Source organism: Carassius auratus, chromosome 27, assembly GCF_003368295.1.
Source record: "Carassius auratus strain Wakin chromosome 27, ASM336829v1, whole genome shotgun sequence".
NCBI lineage: Eukaryota > Metazoa > Chordata > Actinopteri > Cypriniformes > Cyprinidae > Carassius > Carassius auratus.
Genome location: NC_039269.1, coordinates 6799931 through 6823099, shown reverse-complemented (window position 1 = coordinate 6823099; position 23169 = coordinate 6799931). Strand labels below are relative to the sequence as shown.

Genomic DNA, 23169 nt, shown 5'->3' with positions numbered 1-23169 from the left:
ATTTGTAATATTTTTCTTTATAATACAATATTATTAAATTAATAATAGCAATAAAAATGTATAGAAATAACAAATTCTTTATAATATAATAACAATGATATTAATAATAATTATAGTTTTTTCATACATTTTATTATATAATTATTATTATATTAATCACATTAATTTTTTAATTAGTATGTTTATTATAATAAAACACTTAATGAAAACTACAAATTAATAATTATTATTATTATTTCAATTATTGTAATTGTAAAATTATTATTAATATTTTAATATGTTTAATTATATTATATTATATTTTTAATAATTGAAATTGATTATTATTATATCAACAACAACAGCAACTAGCATAATAATAATAATAATAATAATAATAATAATAATAATAGCTACAAATTTATTTTGCTGGTTACAAGTACTTGCATTTTCCAGATTTTAATTTATGATTAACTGGTAATACATTTATATAGACTGCAAATGTGATATTTCATGTAACGAGCACAAAACCTGTGAGTGTGAGCACAAGCCTCCTGAGTACCAGACGGATGACATCATCACACAGGGCCTCAGCCAATCAGAGCGCAGCAGGAAACTTGGCTCCACCAATCACAGGAGACAGAGGGATGAGCTTCTGTTTACAGACACGACCCAGAGTGCCAAGCAGCTGCGAGAGAGAGAGAGATAGAGAGAGAGAGAGGGAGAGATGGAGAGAGAGGACCGTACAGAGGAGAGATTGTGCTGGGATGGAGAGACAGGGATGCAGTTGCTAGGGAACAGCGAGGAGACGTCCATCTTTTGCAGCTTGTTCCAGATACAGCAAGGTTGGGAAAGGTTTGGGAGATAAATGCACCATATAAAAGAGAGAAGGATGGAACGGCGGGTGATGTGACGTGATCTGGAGCAGCGTTAATGATCGAACACACCTCATAGCTGACCTAAAGGAGTCTGTGTGTTGTCGTGTCTGTATGAAGATGGCCATACACAGATCCTGAGACGCCCCTCTTTGTCTGAGGATCCACAGACGGGACGAGCTTCACCCGACAGACAGACAGACAGACAGACAGAGAGTCAGATCTGATGGATTCAGTGGAGAGCTGAAACACACACACAGAGAAACCAACGGCTGCCGAGAGAAACTGCTTCTGTTGTGAGTGTCTGACCTCGTGAGCATCCCGCTTTAATTCCACAGAGTGACGTGATTCTGAGTGAACGGGACAAATCTGGATATTTCCATGTGGAACTGATTCTGAAGGGGGTTTGTATTTGACAGGTGGGTGCATGGAGGGTTAAATAAGTTATGACAAATGAAAATGAGTGTTTCAGATCTGCAGAAGGTTACAATTTGATAAAAGATTACTAATATATATACGCGTGTGTATGTTTATGTATATCCTTTGATGCACTTGTGTTATTTTTGAGAGCTACCCTTTTTTCATTTTCATTTTAGTTTAAGTTTTAGTTAAGTTTTGCTGTGTTTTTGTGATTTGTATTTGTTTGTTTGTTTGTTATGCCTATATAGTTGTTATTATTTATTAGATTTTAGTTATTTTAGTACATCCGTTTCAACTAAATGAAATGGGAAAAGTTTGATATAAATTATATTTATTGACATAAAGTTAAATTTATTTTATATTTTGAATTAGTTTTTATTTTTGTATTTTCCATTTTTAATTTTAGCTAAAGTTGTAGTAATTGTTTTGTTTGTTTTGTTTTTAAATATGTCTATAACGTTTTCATAGATTTTAGTTATTTTAGTAAATCAGTTTAAACTAAATGAAAATAGGAAATGTTGCTTTGGCATCTACTTTTTTATTTCGAGTGTTTTAGTCATTTTGTGGAGTGTGTGTTTTATTTGAATTATTTATTGTTTTTATTTATTTTTGTTTTTTATTATACATTGTATTTATTAGTATTTTTGTGTACTGAATAATATGGAAATAGATGTAGGAACTCATCTTTCATTCATTCCTCAAATCATGTGACTTGATGAGGAGACTGACGAACATCAATAGCTCTCTGAAGAGAAATCATTTAGAGAATAATATGTGTTTTTGTCTATATAGGCTCTTGTAAATGTGCTGATCTTGTGTGATTGGGAGCAGAGGATGGGAACCACTGAAGCCACTTTACGGATGGAGAACATGGAGGTGAAAGATGAGTGGCAAGACGATGATTTCCCACGGTAAGACCTGACTGACCGTCAACTGATTGAGACACTGAGTGCTCAGAATAACATACTACCATACTGTTACAGCAGTATACATACTACAGTATGTGAATCTTCTATATGAATATGACCTTCAGCATTTGCCTAATGTGCAGTTTGCAGTGCATGAGATACTGTAACCCACAATGCATTGTGCCTGACTTCAAATGCAACATAGAAAAGTTGAGATTGTAGCATTTTTGCATACTTTTTGGCATAAATAAGAGCTACATTTAACGTGGAACATATTGAGATCTGACTGTCTGCTAGCTGAAACATTTCTGATTATTATCAGTGTTCAAAACAGAGCTGCTGCATATTTTGTGGAAATTGTGACTACTTGGGAATGTATTTCATTTTATTTTTTTTATAGAAATGAATATTTTTATTCAGCAAGGATGCATTAAATTGATCAAAAGTGAGTAAAGACATTCATAATGTTAAAAAAGATTTGTTTCAAAACTTTCTATTCATCTGTGAAACCTGAAAAAATAAAAAATATTCAACAGCACAACTGTTTTCAACATTAATAATAATCAGAAATGTTTCTTGAGCAGCAAATCTGCATATCAGAATGATCATGTGACACTGAAGACTGAAGGAATGATGCTGAAAATACAGCTGTGCATCACAGAAATAAATTACATTTTACAATATATGCAGAAAGAAAACAGCTATTTTAAATTATAATTTTTTTTCCAATTTTTTTCAGTTTTTACTGTATTTTTAATTACATAAATGCACCCTCGGTGAGCAGAAGAGACTCTTTCAAAAAGCATTTTATTTAACTTTTGACTGGTAGTATCAGTACTGCTCTTGATCTGTATATTGATTTATTTCACTTGCTAATGAGCAGATTTGTTCCCAAGCTATATGACACCAGGCATGTAAACATATGCTCGTCCCTTGGGTGACGTCTTTGATTTCTGATTGATTACGTCGGATCAGTACAGACCTGGGAGTAAGTGGAGCTGAGGATGTGTTATCTAGCTGCACATGAAGGAGAAAGGAAGGTGAATCCTGGCATAAACAGTCCTGAAGCAGTTTGTGGGTCAACATACAGTACATGAAGACATAAAGAGCACAGCCTTACATCATAATGCATTACCATTTATGGGCAAATATGAGGTCATCAGTGTTGCCATGACAACGGGGACTAGTAAGAGACAGAGGGCTGAATGACTGGTTCTGCACTTTATCACATTAACACTCGCTGAACGAAATCTTGCTGAATTAGGTTCTTATCATCATGTGCTGTACTTTCACTCTGAAAAATCTCCCTTATAATAACTTAATAACTTAGTACTCAGAAGCTAGATTGTTAACTGTATTTATTGAATGAAATAGGGCTGTGCGATATGGACAAAAAAAAAAAAAAAAACTTTAGCGATTTCTTTGATCAATTTTGCAATTGTGACACACATCGATATGCTTTTACAGTCATAAATGCATTCAGGATTAATTTGAAACATTTTTCCAAAAGAAAACTCCCGAACTGATTCAAATGATTCGTGAACCCGCTACGAACTCCTGAACTGACTCAAATGATTCGCGAACCCGCTACGAACTCTCGAACTGACTCAAATTATTCGCGAACCCGCTACGAACTCCCGAACTGACTCAAATGATTCACGCTCCATACTCCAAACTAGGAAGAATTAGGAAGCGTGCATTGTGAAGGGCGCTCTGAAAAGCGGCAGTTAAGGCAAAGGATTAAAACCTCTATCAAAACAGATGTCCAAAAGCATGTTCTGGGTGCACCGACAGGTGGTGGTACGCTCAAGAGCTATATTTGGAAGTGGCAGTACTGAGTACCAGTGCGTACGGGTGTGGTGCCGAATTTTGACCCCCTGCCAAATTATTACCCCCCTAATATTGATAGGTTTGGGGGAGGGGTTAGGATTAGGGGTGGGGTGGGGTTAGGATTAGACAATCAGGTAGCGATTTGAACGAGGGGGGTAATAATTTGGCAGGGGGGGTCAAAATTCGGCACAACACCGGCCGACTTAAAGCACTGGCGGAGAGAGTGTGCGCACTTAAAAAGTGTCTTATCTCACTTAAACTACCTCCTGTGCACTCACAACTCTCTCTATGCTCATGTGTTAGATATGAATTATTTTCGCATGTTTTTTATTTCTAGCCTTTTACCGCGTGCAGTGTGAATGCTCTGATCCGTTAACATGGGCTTGGAAAAAAGGCGCATCACAGACAGAGTGTTTGAACCTGGAGTTAGATATCCCCAGTCTGATCTGTTCTCGCGCTAGGGGTGTTGCATTCTGATTGGATCGGATAGCATACCGCAGGAGGTCAGGGCCGTGGAAAATCGTGCTAAATTGATTTAGAAATCCTGCACGCTAAAAATCATGATTTTATGACGATTTCTTTTAAACGCACAGCCCTAGAATGGACTGGAAATGAACAGAAAATAATTGTTGGCCCACCTGCAATACCACGGGTTTACACAGTTCTGTAACCCTCATTATTGCGCTGCGCTCCTCTTATTAACCAGCGTGTCCCTGACAGCGCACAGACTGCTGGGTAATTACTGACTGTACACAAACACTGCTGATCATAATGTCAGAGAATGAAGGGTTAAATGTGTCCGTCGCTCGTGCTGAACATGTTGTCAGCATCATTTATGTGTGTGCTTCACCACTGACCTCTGTGTGAGCCAAACACACTTTTATGAAGCATTGATGTAACACTGGCATAAAACAATGCATTAAATAACTCAGCTCCCAGTTAATGCCAGTTATTACTGTGGTTTAATGAGAGTGTGGTGCGGTGTTATTGTGAATTGAAGAAGTGCTATAATGACTAAGGGATGTGCGGTTGTGTGTTTTCTCTGTGTTGATTTCTAGGCCTCTTCCTGAAGACGGTGATTTAGACGGACTCACTGACAACACTGGTACGTTTATATCAGTTCATCTTTTATTAGCTGAAGAAGCACTGCAGTGTTGCTACCATTGACTAACACTGAAAATATTTTTATAAATAGTTTGTAATTTAATTATTAAATAATGATTATATGTATTTTCTGTTTTTGAAAGTATTATCAGTTAACATATAAATGAAAGAAATATATATAAATATATATTAAAAAAAACTAAATCATTTAGACTATATTTAATTTAAACTTTTATATAGATAAAAATATTTTTAAATTATTATTATTATTTTATATTTATAAAACTATAACATTGTATTTATAAAATGTATCTATAAAATTTTATTATTATATTTATCTATTTTGACATTATTTCTAGTTAACGTATAAATGAAGAAACAAATATATAGAGGGAAACTAATTAATAAAAAAAAGGACAAAAACTACATGATTTAAACTCTAAATATTTTCAAATTATTATCATTATTATATATTTATCAAATCTATACAAATGTATTTATAAAATGTATCTATATAATTTTATTATTATATTTATCTATTTTTAAAAAGCATTATCAGTTGTCTTATAAATTAAGAAAAACATATATAGAGGGAAACAAATAAAAAAAACACAAAATTATTTAAACTATTTTTTTTATTATTATTTTTAAGGCTAATATTTTATATTTATCAAAACAAACTTAAAAACTGACAAATATTAAATTACTAAAAGTATAAATATTTTAAAATGCTTCTTTATATTTCTTAAAAATATTATTTTGTATTTTTAAAAATAAATATTTTATTTAAGATATAAAGATAAAATATTTAAAAACGTAAAAAAAATATTTTTGTTCAGTTAGTTGCCGGAGCAAAAGTTTTTCAAGAAAATTCCATTACAAATCAAAATCATAACATTTCTAAATACATTTTATAATCATAACATAATTTCCATATAACTGAAATATCACTGAATAAAAATTAAAAAACTATGAAAATATGAAATACATATAATAAAAACTAAACAGACATTTAAAACAAACGAAAAAGCCTAATAAAACTAACAAAAAACAATGAGAAAATCACTCAAACTTTTAAATGGATATGAAAAAAAATTCTAACTGAAAGTATATATTAATGATATGAAAAAAAATGAACTTAAAGTGGTTGAAGAGCGAAGTTGATGTTGAAGTTGTCAGAAAGCTGTATTTTATAAGCGTGTGTGATTTCAGCTCTGGCGGCGGATCACACAGGTTCGGTTCAACAGAAGCGGCGCACGCTCATCGCTCCGGACATCAACCTGTCGCTGGATAAAAGTGAGGGTTCGCTGCTTTCTGAAGACTTCCTGGAGACCCCAGACGACCTGGACATAAACGTGGACGACATCGACACGCCGGACGACGACTCGCTCGGCTCCCTCAACAACACCAACGAGCTGGAATGGGAAGGTCAGCCAGAGGTCAAAGGTCATGAGGCTTTGACTGTAAAACAGGATGAGTTACAGAAGCAGACTGTGTTGTTTTTCAGACGACACTGCGGTGGCCAGTGCGAAGGGTCCGGGGGGCGAGGAGGGCGACGGTGCGGGTCGTCTGTGGAGGACGGTGATCATCGGAGATCAGGAGCACAGGATAGACATGCAGGTCATCCGTCCGTACCTGCGCGTCGTCACACATGGAGGTCAGACCACAACACGAATCATTTCATATGACACGGATAGATCTCTCCCTTTAATATGTGATCCTAGACCACAAAACCAGTCATAAGGAGATTTAGAAATCATCTGAAAGCTGAATAAATCGGAGATACAACTACCGTATTTTTCGGACTATAAGTCGCACCTGAGTATAAGTTGCATCAGTCCAAAAATACGTCATGATGAGGAAAAAAACATATATAAGTCGCACTGGACTATAAGTTGAATTTATTTAGAACCAAGAACCAATAGAAAACATTACCGTCTCCAGTCACGAGAGGGCGCTCTATGTCTTCAGTGTAGACTACAGGAGAACTGAGCAGTATAGAGCGCCCTCTGGTGGCTGGAGACGGTAATGTTTTATCTTGGTTCATTTCTCTCAGTTCATGTCAATTTAATTTTGATAAATAAGTCACACCTGACTATAAATCGCAGGACCAGCCAAACTATGAAAAAAAGTGCGATTTATAGTCCGGAAAATACAGTATTTGAAAATCTGGAATCTGAGAATGCAAAAAAAATAATTTAAAAAAATTAAGAAAATCGCCTTAAAAGTTGTTCTTAGCAATGCACATTATTAATCAAATATTACTTTTTGACATTTATGGTAGGAAATGTACAAAATATCATCATGCAACCTGATCTTTACTTGATATCCTAATGATTTTTGGCATAAAAGAAAAAATTATAATTTAGACCAATACCATGTATTTTTGGCTGTTGCTACAAATATACCCCAGATACTTCAGACTGCTTTAGAGCTCCAGGGTTACATATATATATACAATATAAAGCCTCTAACACTAGCTTGCTATATTCTTTTCTATTATATCTGTTTTATTTTATTATAGAAAACAAGTGTTATTTTTACTGTGTTAGGTTAACTGAGACTTAATATAGCACTTGGATATCATTGCTCTTTGTGGATTTTTATTGCTTCCTTTGTCTTCATTTATAAGTCGCTTTGGATAAAATAACATCTGCTAAATCACTAAATGTAAATGTCATGTAAATATATATATATATAACGTACACATGGCAGTTATAGGCATTTTGGTTTGACTATCTACTGTATAAAGGTATATAAAAATGACAATGTTTGCCTTGCTAATAAGTTGAAGTTTATAAATGGTTCTAGCTTTTGTTTTAACTATTAAAGACTCTAATTTGAACAATCCTCTTAACATTTAATGAATCTTTGTTGTGTAACTCGTCACACACTTTACATACTAAAACATAACATTATCAGAACAAGGTCATTTATATCTTTTTTTCTTTTATGTAATTGTAAAGGATGGAAAATAGCCATGAAACCCAAAGGATGAATGTTAGCACACTGCATGAGGGGACTCGTTTTACACAAACACAGGGATCGGTGGATGTGGAAAGTGACTCGAAACGCTCTTCTGTCGACAGGTTATTACGGCGAAGGACTGAACGCCATCATCGTGTTTGCTGCCTGCTATCTGCCCGACAGCGGCTGCGCAGACTACAGCTACATCATGGAGAACCTCTTCCTGTGAGACACAAATACACTTGAGATTGCTCACTTTTAGTTGTCTAAGTACATTAAGTTAAACGAAATTAAAATGAGAAATGTTTCCATGGCATGTAGTTCATATAAAAGTTTTTGCATTTTATTTATTTCAGTTTTTTTTTTTTAAGTAATATAAAAAATTTTTATTTGAGTTTCAATTTAAATTTTAGATAACTATAATAACCCAAAAGTAAGTAGAAATGCATACATTCATTCAAAAAAAGGATGCATTAAATGTATGACATTGCAAACGTTGCACGATGTTATAAACGATTTATATTTCAAATAAATGCCGTTTTTCAGCATTCGGCAAAGAATCCTGAAAAACAAAATGCATCAGTTTCCACGAAAAAATATTGTGCAGCACAACTGTTTTCAACACTGATAATAATCAGAAATGTTTTAATTAAAATTATTCTGATTTCTGAAGATCATGTGACACTGAAGACTGGAGTAATGATGCTGAAAATACAGCGGAGCATCACAGAAATAAATTACAGCTTACATTATATTCAAACAATGAACAGTTATTTTAAATTGTAAATATATTCCACAATATTTCTATTTTTACTGTATTTTTAGTTAAATAAATGCAGCCTTGGTGAGCAGAAGAGGCTTTTTTTATGGCTGTTTCACCTGAATGCATTATTGTGCTGTCTCTGCAGGTATGTGATCAGTAGTCTGGAGCTGCTGGTAGCTGAAGACTACATGATCATCTATCTGAACGGAGCCACGCCGCGCAGGAGGATGCCGGGCATCAGCTGGCTCAAGAGATGCTACCAGATGATCGAAAGACGGTACCGCTCTGCTGATCATTTAATCAAACACAGATAAAACTGGAGCACAAAACCAGTCTGAAGTCACTGGGGTATATTTGTAGCAAAAACCAAAAATACATTGCATGGGTCAAAATTATAACATTTTCTTTTAGGTCAAAAAAAGGATATTAAATAAAGATCATGTTCCATGAAGATATTTTGTAAATTTCCTAGAGTAAGTTTATAAAAACTGAATTTTTGATTAGTAATATGCATTGCTAAGAACAACTTTAAAGGCAGTTGTCTCAGTATTTAATTTTTTTTTGCATCCTCAGATTCAGTTTTAAAATAGTTGCATCTCGGCCAAATTTCGTTTTAACAAACCATACATGAATGTTAAACTTATTTGCTTATGTATAAATCTAAATTTCAAAAAAATTGGACTCTTATGACTGGTTTTGTGGTCCACGGTCACATATGAAGAAAAAATCTTTTTTTTTTTGTTTTTGTTTTTTTGGGACGCTGATGTTAGTGTGGATTAGGATTTCACATGAATCCTATTCCATCACCATCCAGGTTAAGAAAGAATCTCAAATGTCTGATCATCGCGCATCCCTCCTGGTTCATCCGGACCGTTCTGGCCATCTCACGGCCGTTCATCAGGTCAGGAAACACTGAACATCACAAACACCCGCAGCAGTTTGTAGAGTGTGTTTTAATGCACTCGAACTCCTCTGCAGTGTGAAATTCATGGAAAAGATCCGATACGTCCAGAGTCTGGAGGAACTGGCTCAGATGGTCCCCATGGAGCACGTGCAGATCCCCGAGTGTGTGCTGCTGTAAGTGTCCTGCACCAGCAGGGGGAGACACACGGATGTCCTACGAGAGAATACAGACTAAAACACTTCAGAGCAGGATTGAGTTTGGTTAAAGCTGTTTGAACAAATTGACATTTGTGACCCTGGACCACTAAACCAGTCAAAATCTGAAATCTGAGGGTGCAAAAAAAAAAATAGAGAGAGAAATCACCTTTAGAGTTGTTCAAATGAAATTCTTAGCAATGCATATTACTTATCAAAAATTAAGTTTTGATATATTTACAGTAGGAAATTTACTAAATATCTTCATGGAACATGATCTTTATTTAATATCCTAATGATTTTTGACATAAATGATAAATCTATAATTTTGACCCATACCATGTATTTTTGGCTATTGCTATAAATATAACCCAGAGACTTCAGACTGCGTTTGTGCTCCAGGGTCACATTTCACATTAACATGGTATCACTATGTTGCATATTTAACCCTGTAAAGCCTGACATATGAAGTAATAGCCTAAAAAAAAGTTTATTTAACCTTTAGACAGACGCTAAATTCTGTTAGTTGACTGTAATTTTTGATAAATCATACTTTTATGGCTCATATATTGTGATAGGTGAGAATATGAAGCTCTTTTTTATTCAGAGAGTTTGGTGCAGATACTGATATTCATACGGAAGTGATGAAATTATAATGCTAATCATCAATGAGATAACAGCAGATACTGACATAAAATACTTCAAATATCAGTATATATCAACACTGTGTCTTAGTAAGATGAGGTGAACATGATCCAAACATACAATGCAATGCAATGAACAAACGTTCCTCAAAAGCCCAGTGATGATCATATTTGAGATTCACATTTAAACACGATTTTATGAACAAGCAAGAAAAATGAAGTTGTTTCAGTCCAGTCTGTGTTCATCTTGAAATATGAATAGTTATTCTTACATTAACTTGATTAAAAATCAGTAAATTTGACAGCAAAAAACGTTGTCTTCTCTTCTGCAGGTGTGACGAGGAGCGAATCAAAGCACAGAGAGAAAGGTAAAATCAGCAAATCAGAATGATTTCTGAAGATCACTGAAGACTCGAGTAATAATGCTGAAAATACAGCTGTGCATCACAGAAATAAATTACATTTTATTATATATTCACATGGAAAACAGTTATTTTAAATTGTAATAATTTTTGACAATATTTCTGTTTTTACTGTATTTTTTATAAAATAAATGCAGCCTTAATGAGCAGAGGAGACTTCTTTAAAATATTAAAAATGGTAGTGTACAGGACTTTTGGATGTAGTACAGACCACCATAGTCAAATCTTGTATGCGTATGCAGGCATTCGCTAGAATTTAATTGAATTACCGTATCCTGCATTATTATTGAAAGACTTGTCTATTATTGATGCAGCAGCTTTACATTCACTGCAGTTGAAAAACAGAAATAGGAATGGAAAACCATCAGAAACCCTAATTTTCAGTGCAAAGGAATTATGGGTAATATATTTAAGAAAGCAAAGATGGATGCAGACACACACAAAAAAATCCCTTAGAAATAGCTGAGCACCTTTGACATTTTCAGCATGATTAATTCATATCTCGCATACTATTTATGAGGGTTAGTGTGCAGACTTGGATGCATGCATCACATAATCTGGCCGTGTGAATCAAACAGACTTATATTTCAAAGGCTACTGCACTGACAGTGAAAGCTTAATGAGAAAACATCATGCATTTACTTTTTTTTTTTTTAGAAAACATACTGTTTTCAGTTTTCTAGTCGCCATCAGTCCCCAAATATGATTATCCTAGTGAAAGGATATTCAATTTATTTTTTAAATAAACAACACTTAGATAATATTAAGCCTCTGTTAAGCTTTTTTAAATCACTATTATAGTACTGTACTGTTATTTATAGAAGGCAGTTTTCATCACAAATAAAAAATACATAAATAAATAAAAGTTAATTTAAACTTTTTTTCCCTTACAATTTTGACTCTTTTTTTTATTTTATTCAGTTTATATCAAACAATTTTTTAAAAGTAATTTATAATTTTTATCTCACAATTCTGTCCTTTTTTCTCACAATTCTCTATATATTTTATTTTATTTTTCATGGCAGAAATTGACTTCCATAAAGTACTGTATTTATTTCAATTATATATATATAGTTTTATTTAACAATATATTTTCTTATTTATTCAATTTGTATATAATATTATTTGTATTATTTATTTATTGGTAATTTAATTGTATATTTTAATAAAATATTTTTTACTTATCTTTATTTATATAAACTGTATTATTTATTTATTTAAACTTTATTTAAATCTGAGTGAGGTTAAATGTGTTGGTGTGTTGACTTTTCACGTTGATTTTAAATGCAAATGTTCAAATCTGATGTAATTGTTTAATATGCATGACATAAATGCAGAGAAATGGGATGTGATTGTGTAATGTGCATCCCTTGAATGCATTATTTTGCAGGCCGTCGTCCGTGGGAGCGGAGGCCTGTCCCTGACGCGTCTCATTGGGTAAGACGGTGAATGTCTGACTGTAACAGTAGATTCAGCAGCAGGGTGGGTTTTAATGACCTCTGGACCTTACGCCATATTTGGGGTCTCTGAATGGCGAGAGGAGCGGCATCTCGTCTGCTCTGTTACATAAAGCTCATCTGCTGCTCTCATCAGAACAGCAGCCGCAGCGACCCTGCCGCCCACCTCTGCTATTTTTGACCAGACTACTGACCGGCACATGGACCATATCCCAGCCGAAGCATATCGTCCTGCGTGTCTGTCTTACTTCGGTTTGGAGAGCAGCTTAAAGGGATAGTTCACCCACAAAAAAATGTATTTCATTCTAACAGCTCCTTCTCATAGCCGTTTACTTCTCAATGGCTGTCAAGGACAAAACTCCCATAAAGGAAGTCCACATGACTGATGGGCTTTGTTCCAGGTCATCTGAAGCCATATGATAGCTTTGTGCGAGGAACAGAATGAAATTTAAGTCATAAGACATGTGAAAACCTACGAAGGTGTCAATGACGTCCACCTTGACGTGACATGCATTATACACTGAACATGTGAGCTACAGCGAAAACGAAGCTTCTTAAGGGCTCTGCTCTAATTTAAGTCACGGAATAAAAAAATTTAAAGATTTTTTTTTTTTCTCAGAATTCTGGGTTTATGTTTCACAATTCTGTTTTTTAAAGGTACAGATTTTTAAAAAATATTTTGATCATGTTATTTGCTCAGCAAGATTATATGTAATATATTAAATCTATAAAATGTTCATATATTAAATACTGAACATATATGAAATAATATAATAACTCTGAAAGGGTTACTAACCGAACTAAAACCATTAAAAAAAAATTTTTTTTTTTTTTATTTTTTTTTTTTATTTGGAACTTGATGTACTTAACTTAAACTTAAATAAAAAAATAAGACCCATATAGACATTAAAAAAAAATGCATACACAGGCCGTGTCTGAAAGATTTGATACCTACAAAACACAATGATCCTAAAAATCTAAAGGAGGGTTAAAATGATAAATATAGTGACTATGAATTATATTTTTCTTTTTCTTTACAGATACACTCCAAGGCAGGAATTTATCTGTGCATGTCATTTTCCAAAGATGCTCCTTTGAAGAACAATCATGTGGACGAACACAATCATCATCATCATCATCATCATCATCATCTCAGAACACAACGTTTGTGGTGCTCTTTCTACAGTGCAGTTCTTCCAGAAACACTTTGACCTGGGTCACAACTGGACTGAGATAAAAAAAAAAAAAAAACACTCACAGACTCACTCTTTTCTAACAGAAGAGGAACATCTGTGCAATTCGCATTGTGTTGTACATATGTAAAACGAGGGATGGTTAATACCAGCGGGATTTTAACTTGACTCAGTCTGTTACATAACCCAGCAGTTTGCATTCATAATCTTTCATTGGAAAATTGGCCATGAAAACAAACAAGCGCCAAATAATTATTTAGTCAGAGTTTTGGGCTGATGCTGTAAATCTTTTAATCTTTCTAAAAGTGGTTAAATGCATTTGACAACTCACCTTCAGGTCATCTGAGATGTGGATGAGTTTGTTTCTTCATCAGGTTTGGAGAAATGTAGCATTGCATCAGTGTCTCATCAATGGATGCTCTGCAGTGAATGGGTGCCGTCAGAATGAGAGTCTGATAAAAACATCACAATAATCCACAGCACTCCAGTACATCAGTTAACATCCTGTTTACAAGAAGCAAATCCATCAATAAGGCATTTTTAACTAGAATACGAGTACATAATCCATATTAATGCCTTTTCCAGTGGAAAAAAGTAGTTTGGTCTGAATCAGGAGAGAAATCTGCACAGATCAAGCAAGACCTAAACAGCTTTCAGCAAATATGTGGCTGGATTTTTGATGTGAGAGACAACAGGAGCTGCACTTTTACACTGAAGGAAGCGTTATAATGGATTTTAGACAGAAGTAAATAAAATAAAAAAAATTATCAGCTGTTTGGACTCTCATTCTGACGGCACCCATTCACTGCAGAGCATCCATTGATGAGACACTGATGCAATGCTACATTTCTCCAAATCTGTTCCCACGAAGACACAAACTCATCTTGTATGGCATGAGGGTGAGGACATTTTCAGCTCATTTCAGATCAACTACTTCTTGATGGTTGTTAACATTAATGGAAGTTTACAGCAATAATAGCAAACCAGGAATTACTTTTAAAAAGAATCCCGACCTTCATGTTGACTTTTAAACTTATCTGATTAAATGTACAGTAAGCCACGTGAACAGAGAATGTGAAAGCTGTGTTCTCATAAAGTGAGCTGTGCATACTGTGTAGAACTTTACAACTCTAATATATGTCTTTATTAATGAGTATCAGGGGCTGTGTTCCGAATGGAATACCAGCGTACTGCATAGTATGCACTGCGTACTTATTTTTTACTTTAAATCCTAAATTGAAACAGTATGCAATCATAAACGCTTCTTACTGCTGTCAAATGACCTAATGGCATTGCATGTGCTAATCAACTTATCTCTTTTTAATGCAGTTTTATCTGAAAATGTCTTAACCTTTGGCAGTTCAATTAAATCATATGATTTACTTTTTATTTCATCACAGTAGAAACTGAAGGTCAAGTTGAGTGTGTTGCATGGTGGAATACAGTATTTCATGATTCCATGCATACCGTAGAAATAGTACGGTAGTGTAATATTCTTAGCTGTAGTGTCTGGCACAGCGAGTCGTCTGAATTCACTGTAAGTAATCCATAGATTCTGTCACGCAGCTCCTACAAACTCGTCTGCTTCCCGCTCAAACTTCCCATTATGACATCACAGGAGGCGGAGCTTGTTTTCCCTCCCTTCATAATGCCTTATGGGTACTATGATATATCTATAATCAAATACAGTGAGTTCTTATAACAAACGTCTCAGTAACACTTTACAGTATAGAAACTATTTGTTAACTACATCAATTAACATGAGCTGATAATAAAATTTACTAACGCATTTATTCATTTGAATGTTAACTTCTATGGAGAACCAAACTTGCAAAAACAACAACAACAAATAAAATGAATAAATGTAATAACAGGAAAGTCACTGAAGAAATAATTGACTTGCTAATATAAATACAATATTTTTTATTTAAAAAAATAAAATTATATATATATATATATATATATATATATATATATATATATATATATATATATATATATATATATATATATATATATATATATATATATACATTTAATTAAATTTGTCCTTTATTTATATTTTGTATTTTCCCCCTTTATTTAGTATTTTCCTAATTTATTTGTAACTGTATTTTATATATATATATATATATATATATATATATATATATATATATATATATATATATATATATATATATATATATATATATATATATATATATATATATATATATTTACATATATATAAATAAATTCTTTTATTTTTTTATTTATTAATTCCCATGAGTAAGTTCCTCCATAGATTTTTGCATTTACTAATACATTATTAAAACAGAATTCATTAACTAACAACAAACAGTGGCGTTTAACAAATATTAATACTCTAACAAATGAATTGCTCTTTGTTAGTAAGTAAGTGCATCTTTAACAAATTAGACTTTACTGTAAAGTGTTAGGTCTCAAATATGTTTTTTTCAGCTTGACACACAGCAGAGTGACTAATTTCACAATAACAGCAATAAACATGCCATTCTATCAAGCAAATTAATTTAGTGTCATTGTTCCATGTTAATAGTTGGTCTTCTGATTTTGCAACAATACACTGGATTGACCTCTCAGCATGCAGCAGCACAAGTGCTCATAATGCATTTTGAAGGGATAATAGAGCCACATTATTGTATAATGTACATTATCAGACTGTTTAACAGTGTACTGTGTGTAAATCATTTGTATCATAGGATGTGCAATAAGTGAATGAGTTGCTAACATTGATGATGTGACAATTAATAAAAGTTTAACTGTCAAGCTTTGTATTTTAAATTTTTTTTTTTGAGTTGCATGACTCCCAGTTGACGGGACGGATTTCCCGGGAAACTGCATACTTTCATTATTCATCTGCGCATGTACATGTCATATCTGTGAATAAATGTAATGAGGTCAGGTTACTATTGTATACAGTTAGCTTGAAGCCACAACAACCGAGCTTCAAAACCAAAAGAGTTCACAAGCAGAACCCGTAATAAAACATGAATCAACACTGCTGTGCATTAAATAGATGACTAAACATTGTACCAAACCAGTTAATGCTATTTTTACATTGACCTATAAATATTTGACTATATCAGTTATCTGATATTGATTCAGCACTGTCAGACTTTTGTAACATTATTTTAACAAGTCATAACAACAGCGGAATATAGGATGCTTACTTGCTCATAAGACATATATTCCTGGATATCAGCCTTCATTATTAGTTATTAGTTTTGATGTCATTTGCACTGATAAAGCGATCATCTATCACAGTGGTGCCTCAAAATATCAGATTCAAAAAAGATTCCATAACACTCACAATAAATTCTCATTAGTTACTTCATTAAATATTATTAACAGATAAGCCTACAACTTTTACTTGTAATAAGGTATTATTAAATGTTGAAATTCAAACGAATAAGTAAATTAGAAGTATTTTTCATAAACAATTTTTTACAAATGGAACCTTATTGTAAAATGTTACCCAGCTTCCAAATTTAAAAGCAATTAAACAACAATAAAAATTTATTTATTAGGTTTTAATTAGGTGATTATATTAGGAATTATATATGAATAATATATGTATTTAAGAAGAAATATTTAAGTCATAGTAACCTGTTAAATATGTATTTTGTTCTTTGAATGTCTAATTAAATAAGTATGAATTTTGACTTGGAAAACGATTCGCTTTCACTAATAAAGTACAAATTTTACAAATTATTAAAATATACCATAAGTGTTATTATTATAGGTACACACGGTATAGTTTATTATGTTTACTGTCATAAAAGGAAACTTGTGTGACTGTAATCTATTTTATCATAAAATCGAAGTGCAAAGTTTCAATTTTTTTTATATTTTTATATATTACTTTAAAGCAATGACATGGGAGTGATAAAAAATTTGAAGTTCATCTCCTCAATGTCAGACGACTGATAATTTTGAATGACTGAAAGATAAAGGATCATAACTTGAATGCAGTACGTTAGAATATTAACACTGTGGCAATAAACCTTTCTGTAGTCATTCAAGGAAGTGAAAGGTTAGTAATATAATTTACACTTGGACTCGAATGGAGTAAGATGCATTATATATATATAAACATATATATATATAGGCAGCAGAGCTATTGTCAATGGGTCGTTTGCTATTAAACTGATAGTCTGGTATTTATGTGAGTTGCGTCAGAAGCATTTGTACCGTGTCACACATAGACATCATGCCAAATATAGCTCTATGGCTGCATCCAATGAGAGCTGGTTAAGTACGGGAGAAAAGTACGTGAGCCAACAAGACGAGTCAAGTAATTGGAAACAATTTGAACAGGATGGTCAGGTGTCATGAGAGGAAACATACTGAAATACCACGTACCTGTCTTGTCTTTATTTAACACCTGGCTCTGAAATCTGCACTTCCAGTTAGTATAATATAATGATTAACAACCATCCAAACTGAATGCATATACTAACAAACATAAATCAGTCATAAATAGCTCTGTTCTTGCAGTCAGCACTCTCTCTGCTGTCTGAAACATTTTGTGTTTGTACTTGATGATGTTGAAAATGAATAAACACATGTGGGATTCTGGCCAGACTGAAGTTCACAGAGTAAAACGATCCCGAGCTGAAATGTGGGGCAGAAATGATGTGGTAGGATGAGCGTAGAGACAAAGCTACTGAAGATATAGACCTGTGCATTCAGGAACACATATTATACTGTACAATAAATCACTGCCTTATTTTTTTAGTAATGAATAATAATAATAGTAATAATAGTAATGATATCATTATTATTATTTGAACAGAAATTCCTTTATTTCTTTATTTATTAGTTTACTACTTTATTAAAGTTACACTTTGGATAAAAGTGTCATCGATTAAATGTAAATTAGTATTTAAAATAATAATAATGGTGTTGGGAGCACAGGTTACATATATAATAATAATGATTATTTTTAATAAAATGATTTATTAACATACACAGATGTATTAATAATAAAATGATCAATCTTCAGTTTTAAGATTCATCTTAGATGAATTGCTATAGCCGGTTAAATCTGTATTATTCAGTATTGAGGCTAATTTATCGCAGTTGTAGTCTGTTATTCATAGCATTGATTATTGATCAGTTGCATCAATTGCAAACAATTTATAGTATGCATTTATTTTCTGACCAAAATATTTACTCAGTATTCAATATATATGATTAAGTTAGCATTGATTTCAGACCACACATTTTTTAATAAAAACATTAAATATTTTGTAATTCCTCTACTGTAAATTGGCACAGTAATACATTGGCGATTATATTTATATTCGTTATCAGATATATATATATATATATATATATATATATATATATATATATATATATATATATATATATATATATATTGCCTAGCATGTCTAGTGTGTGTGTGTATGTGTGTGATTAAATGTATAACCTGAGCGATACACATATATATATTGCCTATGATATACATTTTATGCATTAATTTTGATTCGTGAATGCTATTTGTCTTTATACAATTACATTGTGAGCTGTCTGTAACCTGGATCGTCGTGTAAATTAAGTGTTTATTCCTAGACCTTCTTTTAATCACGTCCTTTGTCTCGGTAGTGTTGGTAATGTGTGTTAAACACAAACTATGTGCGAGCTGGCTTGATTTGGTGGTATATTTCCACTCTTTAAACGCCCTCGGGGCAGCAGTAGCCTCGAGCCGCTGACAGACGCAGCGCGACAGCTGCGGAGGTGGAACGGGGCCAGTATGCAAATTAGCAAGACGCCTCAAAAGCTGATTGGTTCCCCGAGAGAGACCTTATTGGTCACCGAGCCACGTCTACGTGACGCAAAGCCGAGCCGCCTATATAAAGAAGGCGAAAGCCTAGTCCATCAATGAAATAGTAAAGAGAGGGAGATTCTGGAAGAGAGAGATAGAGAGAGGACACAGAGAGAGAGAGAGATAGAGAGAGATAGAGAGAGAGAGAAAGAGAGAGAGAGAGAGAGAGAGAGAGAGAGAGAGAGAGAGAGAGAGACTAAAAGCATTCCCGACTGTATCGGCAATCCAAGGAATAGATTCCTTTGCTAGGAAGACCAATATTAAAAAGGATCAGAATGAAGCTTATTATTGGAATAGGAGGGTGAGTAATCTTTGAAATCGCCATATTGAACTTCTATTGTATGATATCATTGTTTAATAAATGTGATGTGTACTTTACAGTGTGACCAATGGAGGCAAGACAACTTTGACGGGAAGACTCATAAAGAACTTACCAAACTGTTGTGTTGTGCATCAAGATGATTTTTTCAAGGTATGGAGAGAATCCACATTTTTTATTTATTTAAACTTGTCAGCTTATTTTACTATTTATGTAATGATATACTGTGGCTCATAAGATTTGGACATTTAGACCAAACTTAAGAATGTATTGCATTGTAGATAACAAGTGCAATTAATTTAATGCATTTTAAGTTTGATGTAAGTGTCTGAATACTTTAAGTAGAATAAATGCCACAGTATTTCCAAGGGACAACAAAGGTAAAGATGTTTAGGACTTAGTGATGTGTTGTATTTATGGATCCATTGTCCATATTTTGGTTCTTGAACCCTATGCTGGTGTTCTCCTGGACAGCCAACCTCACACCCAACAAATGAATGCCTTTCGAGGTGCTTTAAATACAGTACAGTCTAGCAGGCATTCATTTGCACTCCTATTTCCACTTATATGATTCTCTTGATCATGCATTTATCATTCTTTGGCATTTAAGAGGATCTGGCAACCTTCACAGCACCAGTCGCTCTCCAAGAGCTCATATCGATATATTTAATAACACCTCTTAAGTGCATCACACACACATTCCTAACTGTCATTGGAGGCTCTTCTCTCAAGACTCCCATTGGCGATATGCTGGTAAAAGAGAATGCATAACTGTGCATTTGGTGCATTGCAATCAAATTAATCTCATGCACACGATTGAAATTGAAGATGATTATAGCCTGAGGGCTTGGCATCACATGTCCAGGTGGGACCAGCACTGCCTGAGCGATCTACACCTTTTTGTTTTATTGGTCACTGTTATTGCAGCCCCAGGATCAAATAGAGCTCGGGGAGGACGGCTTTAAACAATGGGATGGTAAGAATGGCTTTCGCTGTGGGAAGAGAAACAGTAACGTATTCCCACCTTTCCATAACCATTCTGATGTTTGCTTTACTGTAACATAAACCTAAAACCCAGCAAAACTATTTTTCTTGCATTGCACGTCAAAAGTCTGGACACACTTAAGGATTGAAATGCATATATGAATTTGGAGCAGATAGTGAAGAAAGATCATTATTTTACATCATTAGTGTTTAAAAGCATCAGAACTAATGAACATCATTCTCATATTTCCATTCATGTTCTATAATAGCTGTAATAAAGAATAAGTGTGTCCAAACTTTAGACTGGTAGTGTAAATTTGACTCTACAGTCCTATTATATTAATAATTAACATCCCTAAAAAGAAGAAAAAATACAATTAGAAGAGATAAAGTCTTTAATGCATTATTAAATTTGTCATTATCCAAGCATGAGACACGCTTTGTTTTTTTTGTCTCCTTGTGTAGTGATTAACGCCTTGGACATGGATGCCATGGTGAACACGGTTAAGGGATGGATGGAGAACCCGGTGAAGTTTGCACGCTCCCACGGCGTGACCGTTTCACCCGTATCTGACGGCTCGGACCCTGAGCGCGAGATCCACATACTCATTATAGAGGGATTTCTTCTTTATAACTACAAGTAGGCATCTTTTTAAGCTGTGCTAGTTTTATTCAGCTTCTAGATTTGAGTAGTTGACTGTTTCTTCTTGTTTCCGCCTCCAGGCCTTTGCTTGACGTCTACAGCAAGTGCTACTACGTCACCATTCCATATGAAGAGTGCAAACGGAGAAGAAGGTGAGAACTGTTTTTAAAGAGCAGATTTTTTAAAGATTCTGTCTTCTAATAAAAACCTGTCTTCTTTATTTCAGTATGAGAACTTACACCGTTCCTGACCCTCCTGGTCTGTTCGATGGCCACGTCTGGCCCATGTACTTGAAACACAGGCTCGAGATGGAAAACTGTGGCCTAGATATCCGTAAGTCAACCAAACTTGCGAAAAAATGGCATTTGCCACCTATTTGACTTCTGTGATGTGTAACTCACATGCACGACTCGTATCTGCAGAATATCTGGATGGAATGAGAACAAAAGACGAGCTCTATAACCAAGTTTATGAAGACATTCAGAACTCACTGCTGAACGTCTTATAGGTAAGACCTTCCATCCTTTAATAAATATGATCTGCATCATTGTTAAGATGATTTTCTAATCTATTTTCCTTATTGTCTTTGCAGCACCTCCAGTTGGAATGAGGATGTGTGTATAGAACTGTAAATAGCATCATAAGTAGATATGGCTTTCGCCACTAGACAAATTTTGTAAATAAATACTAACTTATTTTAAACTGACGGCAAAGGCCTGTAATTTTATATTGCTCTATGTAACTTTGTTTTATTGGTCTCTGGGATGCACAGAGTTGAAAAGTGTATGTTGGACTGAATTTGTTTTCATTTTACTGTACTGAAGATGTATCCTCTTCAATCAAAACAGACATTTGAACCCTTTCTGTGTTGTGTTTTCATTTTCAACATGCATGGAAACATCCACGTTATTACAATTTCTGGGCTGTGAGGAAGGAAAGTCATAGGCAAGAATAAAACATTAAATTATTTATTAAAAATTTTTGAAAATAAAATACAGTATATATACATCTCATGTTGTGTATTTCTTTTTTTTTTTTACATAAAATTATCATTACACCCTAGTATTTTTATGTATTTATTGCAATATGTTATTGACATATCATTCATAAATACAATATAAATAATTAATATAATATAAAGTATATCATCACATATCATTCCATTCCAGAGCATATGTGCTATTTTGAATAATTTATAATTTCAGTTTGTTTATTCATGATCATGTCACTAAATATTTATTGATTGCACCATTTAATTATTTAATTGCATCATTATATATTTTTACAGTATATTTAGCTCCATTAACAATATCATAAACACCTCAGAATCTGGTTTTACATTGATTTAAACATTTATTAACAGTTATTGCCACATAACAGGAAAACAAACACATCAGGCACTTAGACACAAGGTCAGTGTGTTGGTGTTTATTGCTTGTGTGAAATGTCAATAGGATTGTAAATTTTATAGAAGTACAGTCGGTGCACACAAACAATCAGAATATTCCCTTCCTTGTTTTCTCTTCTGAACATCATCACACTGGATCATGACGTATGTGGATGCATTTGTGTCTATGGTATAGTGAAGTATATTTATAAGGTAATCTCAGTTTTGTCTCATTATAGTATCAACACATGCAGGCGTCAAGTGGAATCAGAATTATGACAAATGATAAAGTGAAGTAATACAGGTGTATCTCAATGAATTA

General features: G+C 33.6%; 2 protein-coding genes across 5 annotated transcripts; both read left to right on the top strand.

The window, feature by feature from the left end:
• Positions 1–691: 691 nt before the first annotated feature.
• Positions 692–14475, top strand: LOC113045255 (caytaxin-like). 3 transcript variants are annotated; one of them, XM_026205500.1, is made up of 12 exons: positions 692–1150; positions 2067–2185; positions 5071–5117; positions 6329–6544; positions 6624–6773; positions 8206–8308; positions 8992–9123; positions 9661–9747; positions 9825–9923; positions 10921–10956; positions 12401–12447; positions 13508–14475. In XM_026205500.1, the coding sequence occupies exons 2-11, from the start codon at positions 2109–2111 to the stop codon at positions 12432–12434; spliced, it is 981 nt and encodes a 326-aa protein (XP_026061285.1). In that variant the 5' UTR covers positions 692–1150; positions 2067–2108; the 3' UTR covers positions 12435–12447; positions 13508–14475. The 3 variants fall into 3 exon arrangements, with proteins under 3 accessions (XP_026061285.1, XP_026061284.1, XP_026061287.1); XM_026205499.1 differs by having other exon boundaries at positions 692–1273; XM_026205502.1 differs by lacking the exons at positions 9661–9747; positions 9825–9923 and having other exon boundaries at positions 692–1273.
• A 5159-nt stretch (positions 14476–19634) lies between these two features.
• Positions 19635–22322, top strand: LOC113045256 (nicotinamide riboside kinase 2-like). 2 transcript variants are annotated; one of them, XM_026205503.1, is made up of 8 exons: positions 19636–19815; positions 19896–19986; positions 20761–20809; positions 21283–21457; positions 21541–21612; positions 21687–21793; positions 21883–21968; positions 22053–22322. In XM_026205503.1, exons 1-7 carry the CDS (start codon positions 19790–19792, stop codon positions 21966–21968), a joined length of 606 nt encoding a protein of 201 aa, XP_026061288.1. In that variant the 5' UTR covers positions 19636–19789; the 3' UTR covers positions 22053–22322. The 2 variants fall into 2 exon arrangements, with proteins under 2 accessions (XP_026061289.1, XP_026061288.1); XM_026205504.1 differs by lacking the exon at positions 20761–20809 and having other exon boundaries at positions 19635–19815.
• The last annotated feature ends 847 nt before the right edge of the window (positions 22323–23169 follow it).

Excerpts from the sequence above, each read along its gene's own strand:
- LOC113045255 (XM_026205500.1), top strand. The coding sequence starts at position 2,109 with ATGGGAACCACTGAAGCCACTTTACGGATGGAGAACATGGAGGTGAAA. Across the intron at positions 8,309-8,991 it reads ATCATGGAGAACCTCTTCCT|GTATGTGATCAGTAGTCTGG; the intron begins GTGAGACACAAA and ends CTGTCTCTGCAG. Across the intron at positions 9,124-9,660 it reads TACCAGATGATCGAAAGACG|GTTAAGAAAGAATCTCAAAT; the intron begins GTACCGCTCTGC and ends ATCACCATCCAG.
- LOC113045256 (XM_026205503.1), top strand. The coding sequence starts at position 19,790 with ATGAAGCTTATTATTGGAATAGGAGG. Across the intron at positions 19,987-20,760 it reads ATCAAGATGATTTTTTCAAG|CCCCAGGATCAAATAGAGCT; the intron begins GTATGGAGAGAA and ends CTGTTATTGCAG. Across the intron at positions 21,613-21,686 it reads GAGTGCAAACGGAGAAGAAG|TATGAGAACTTACACCGTTC; the intron begins GTGAGAACTGTT and ends TCTTTATTTCAG.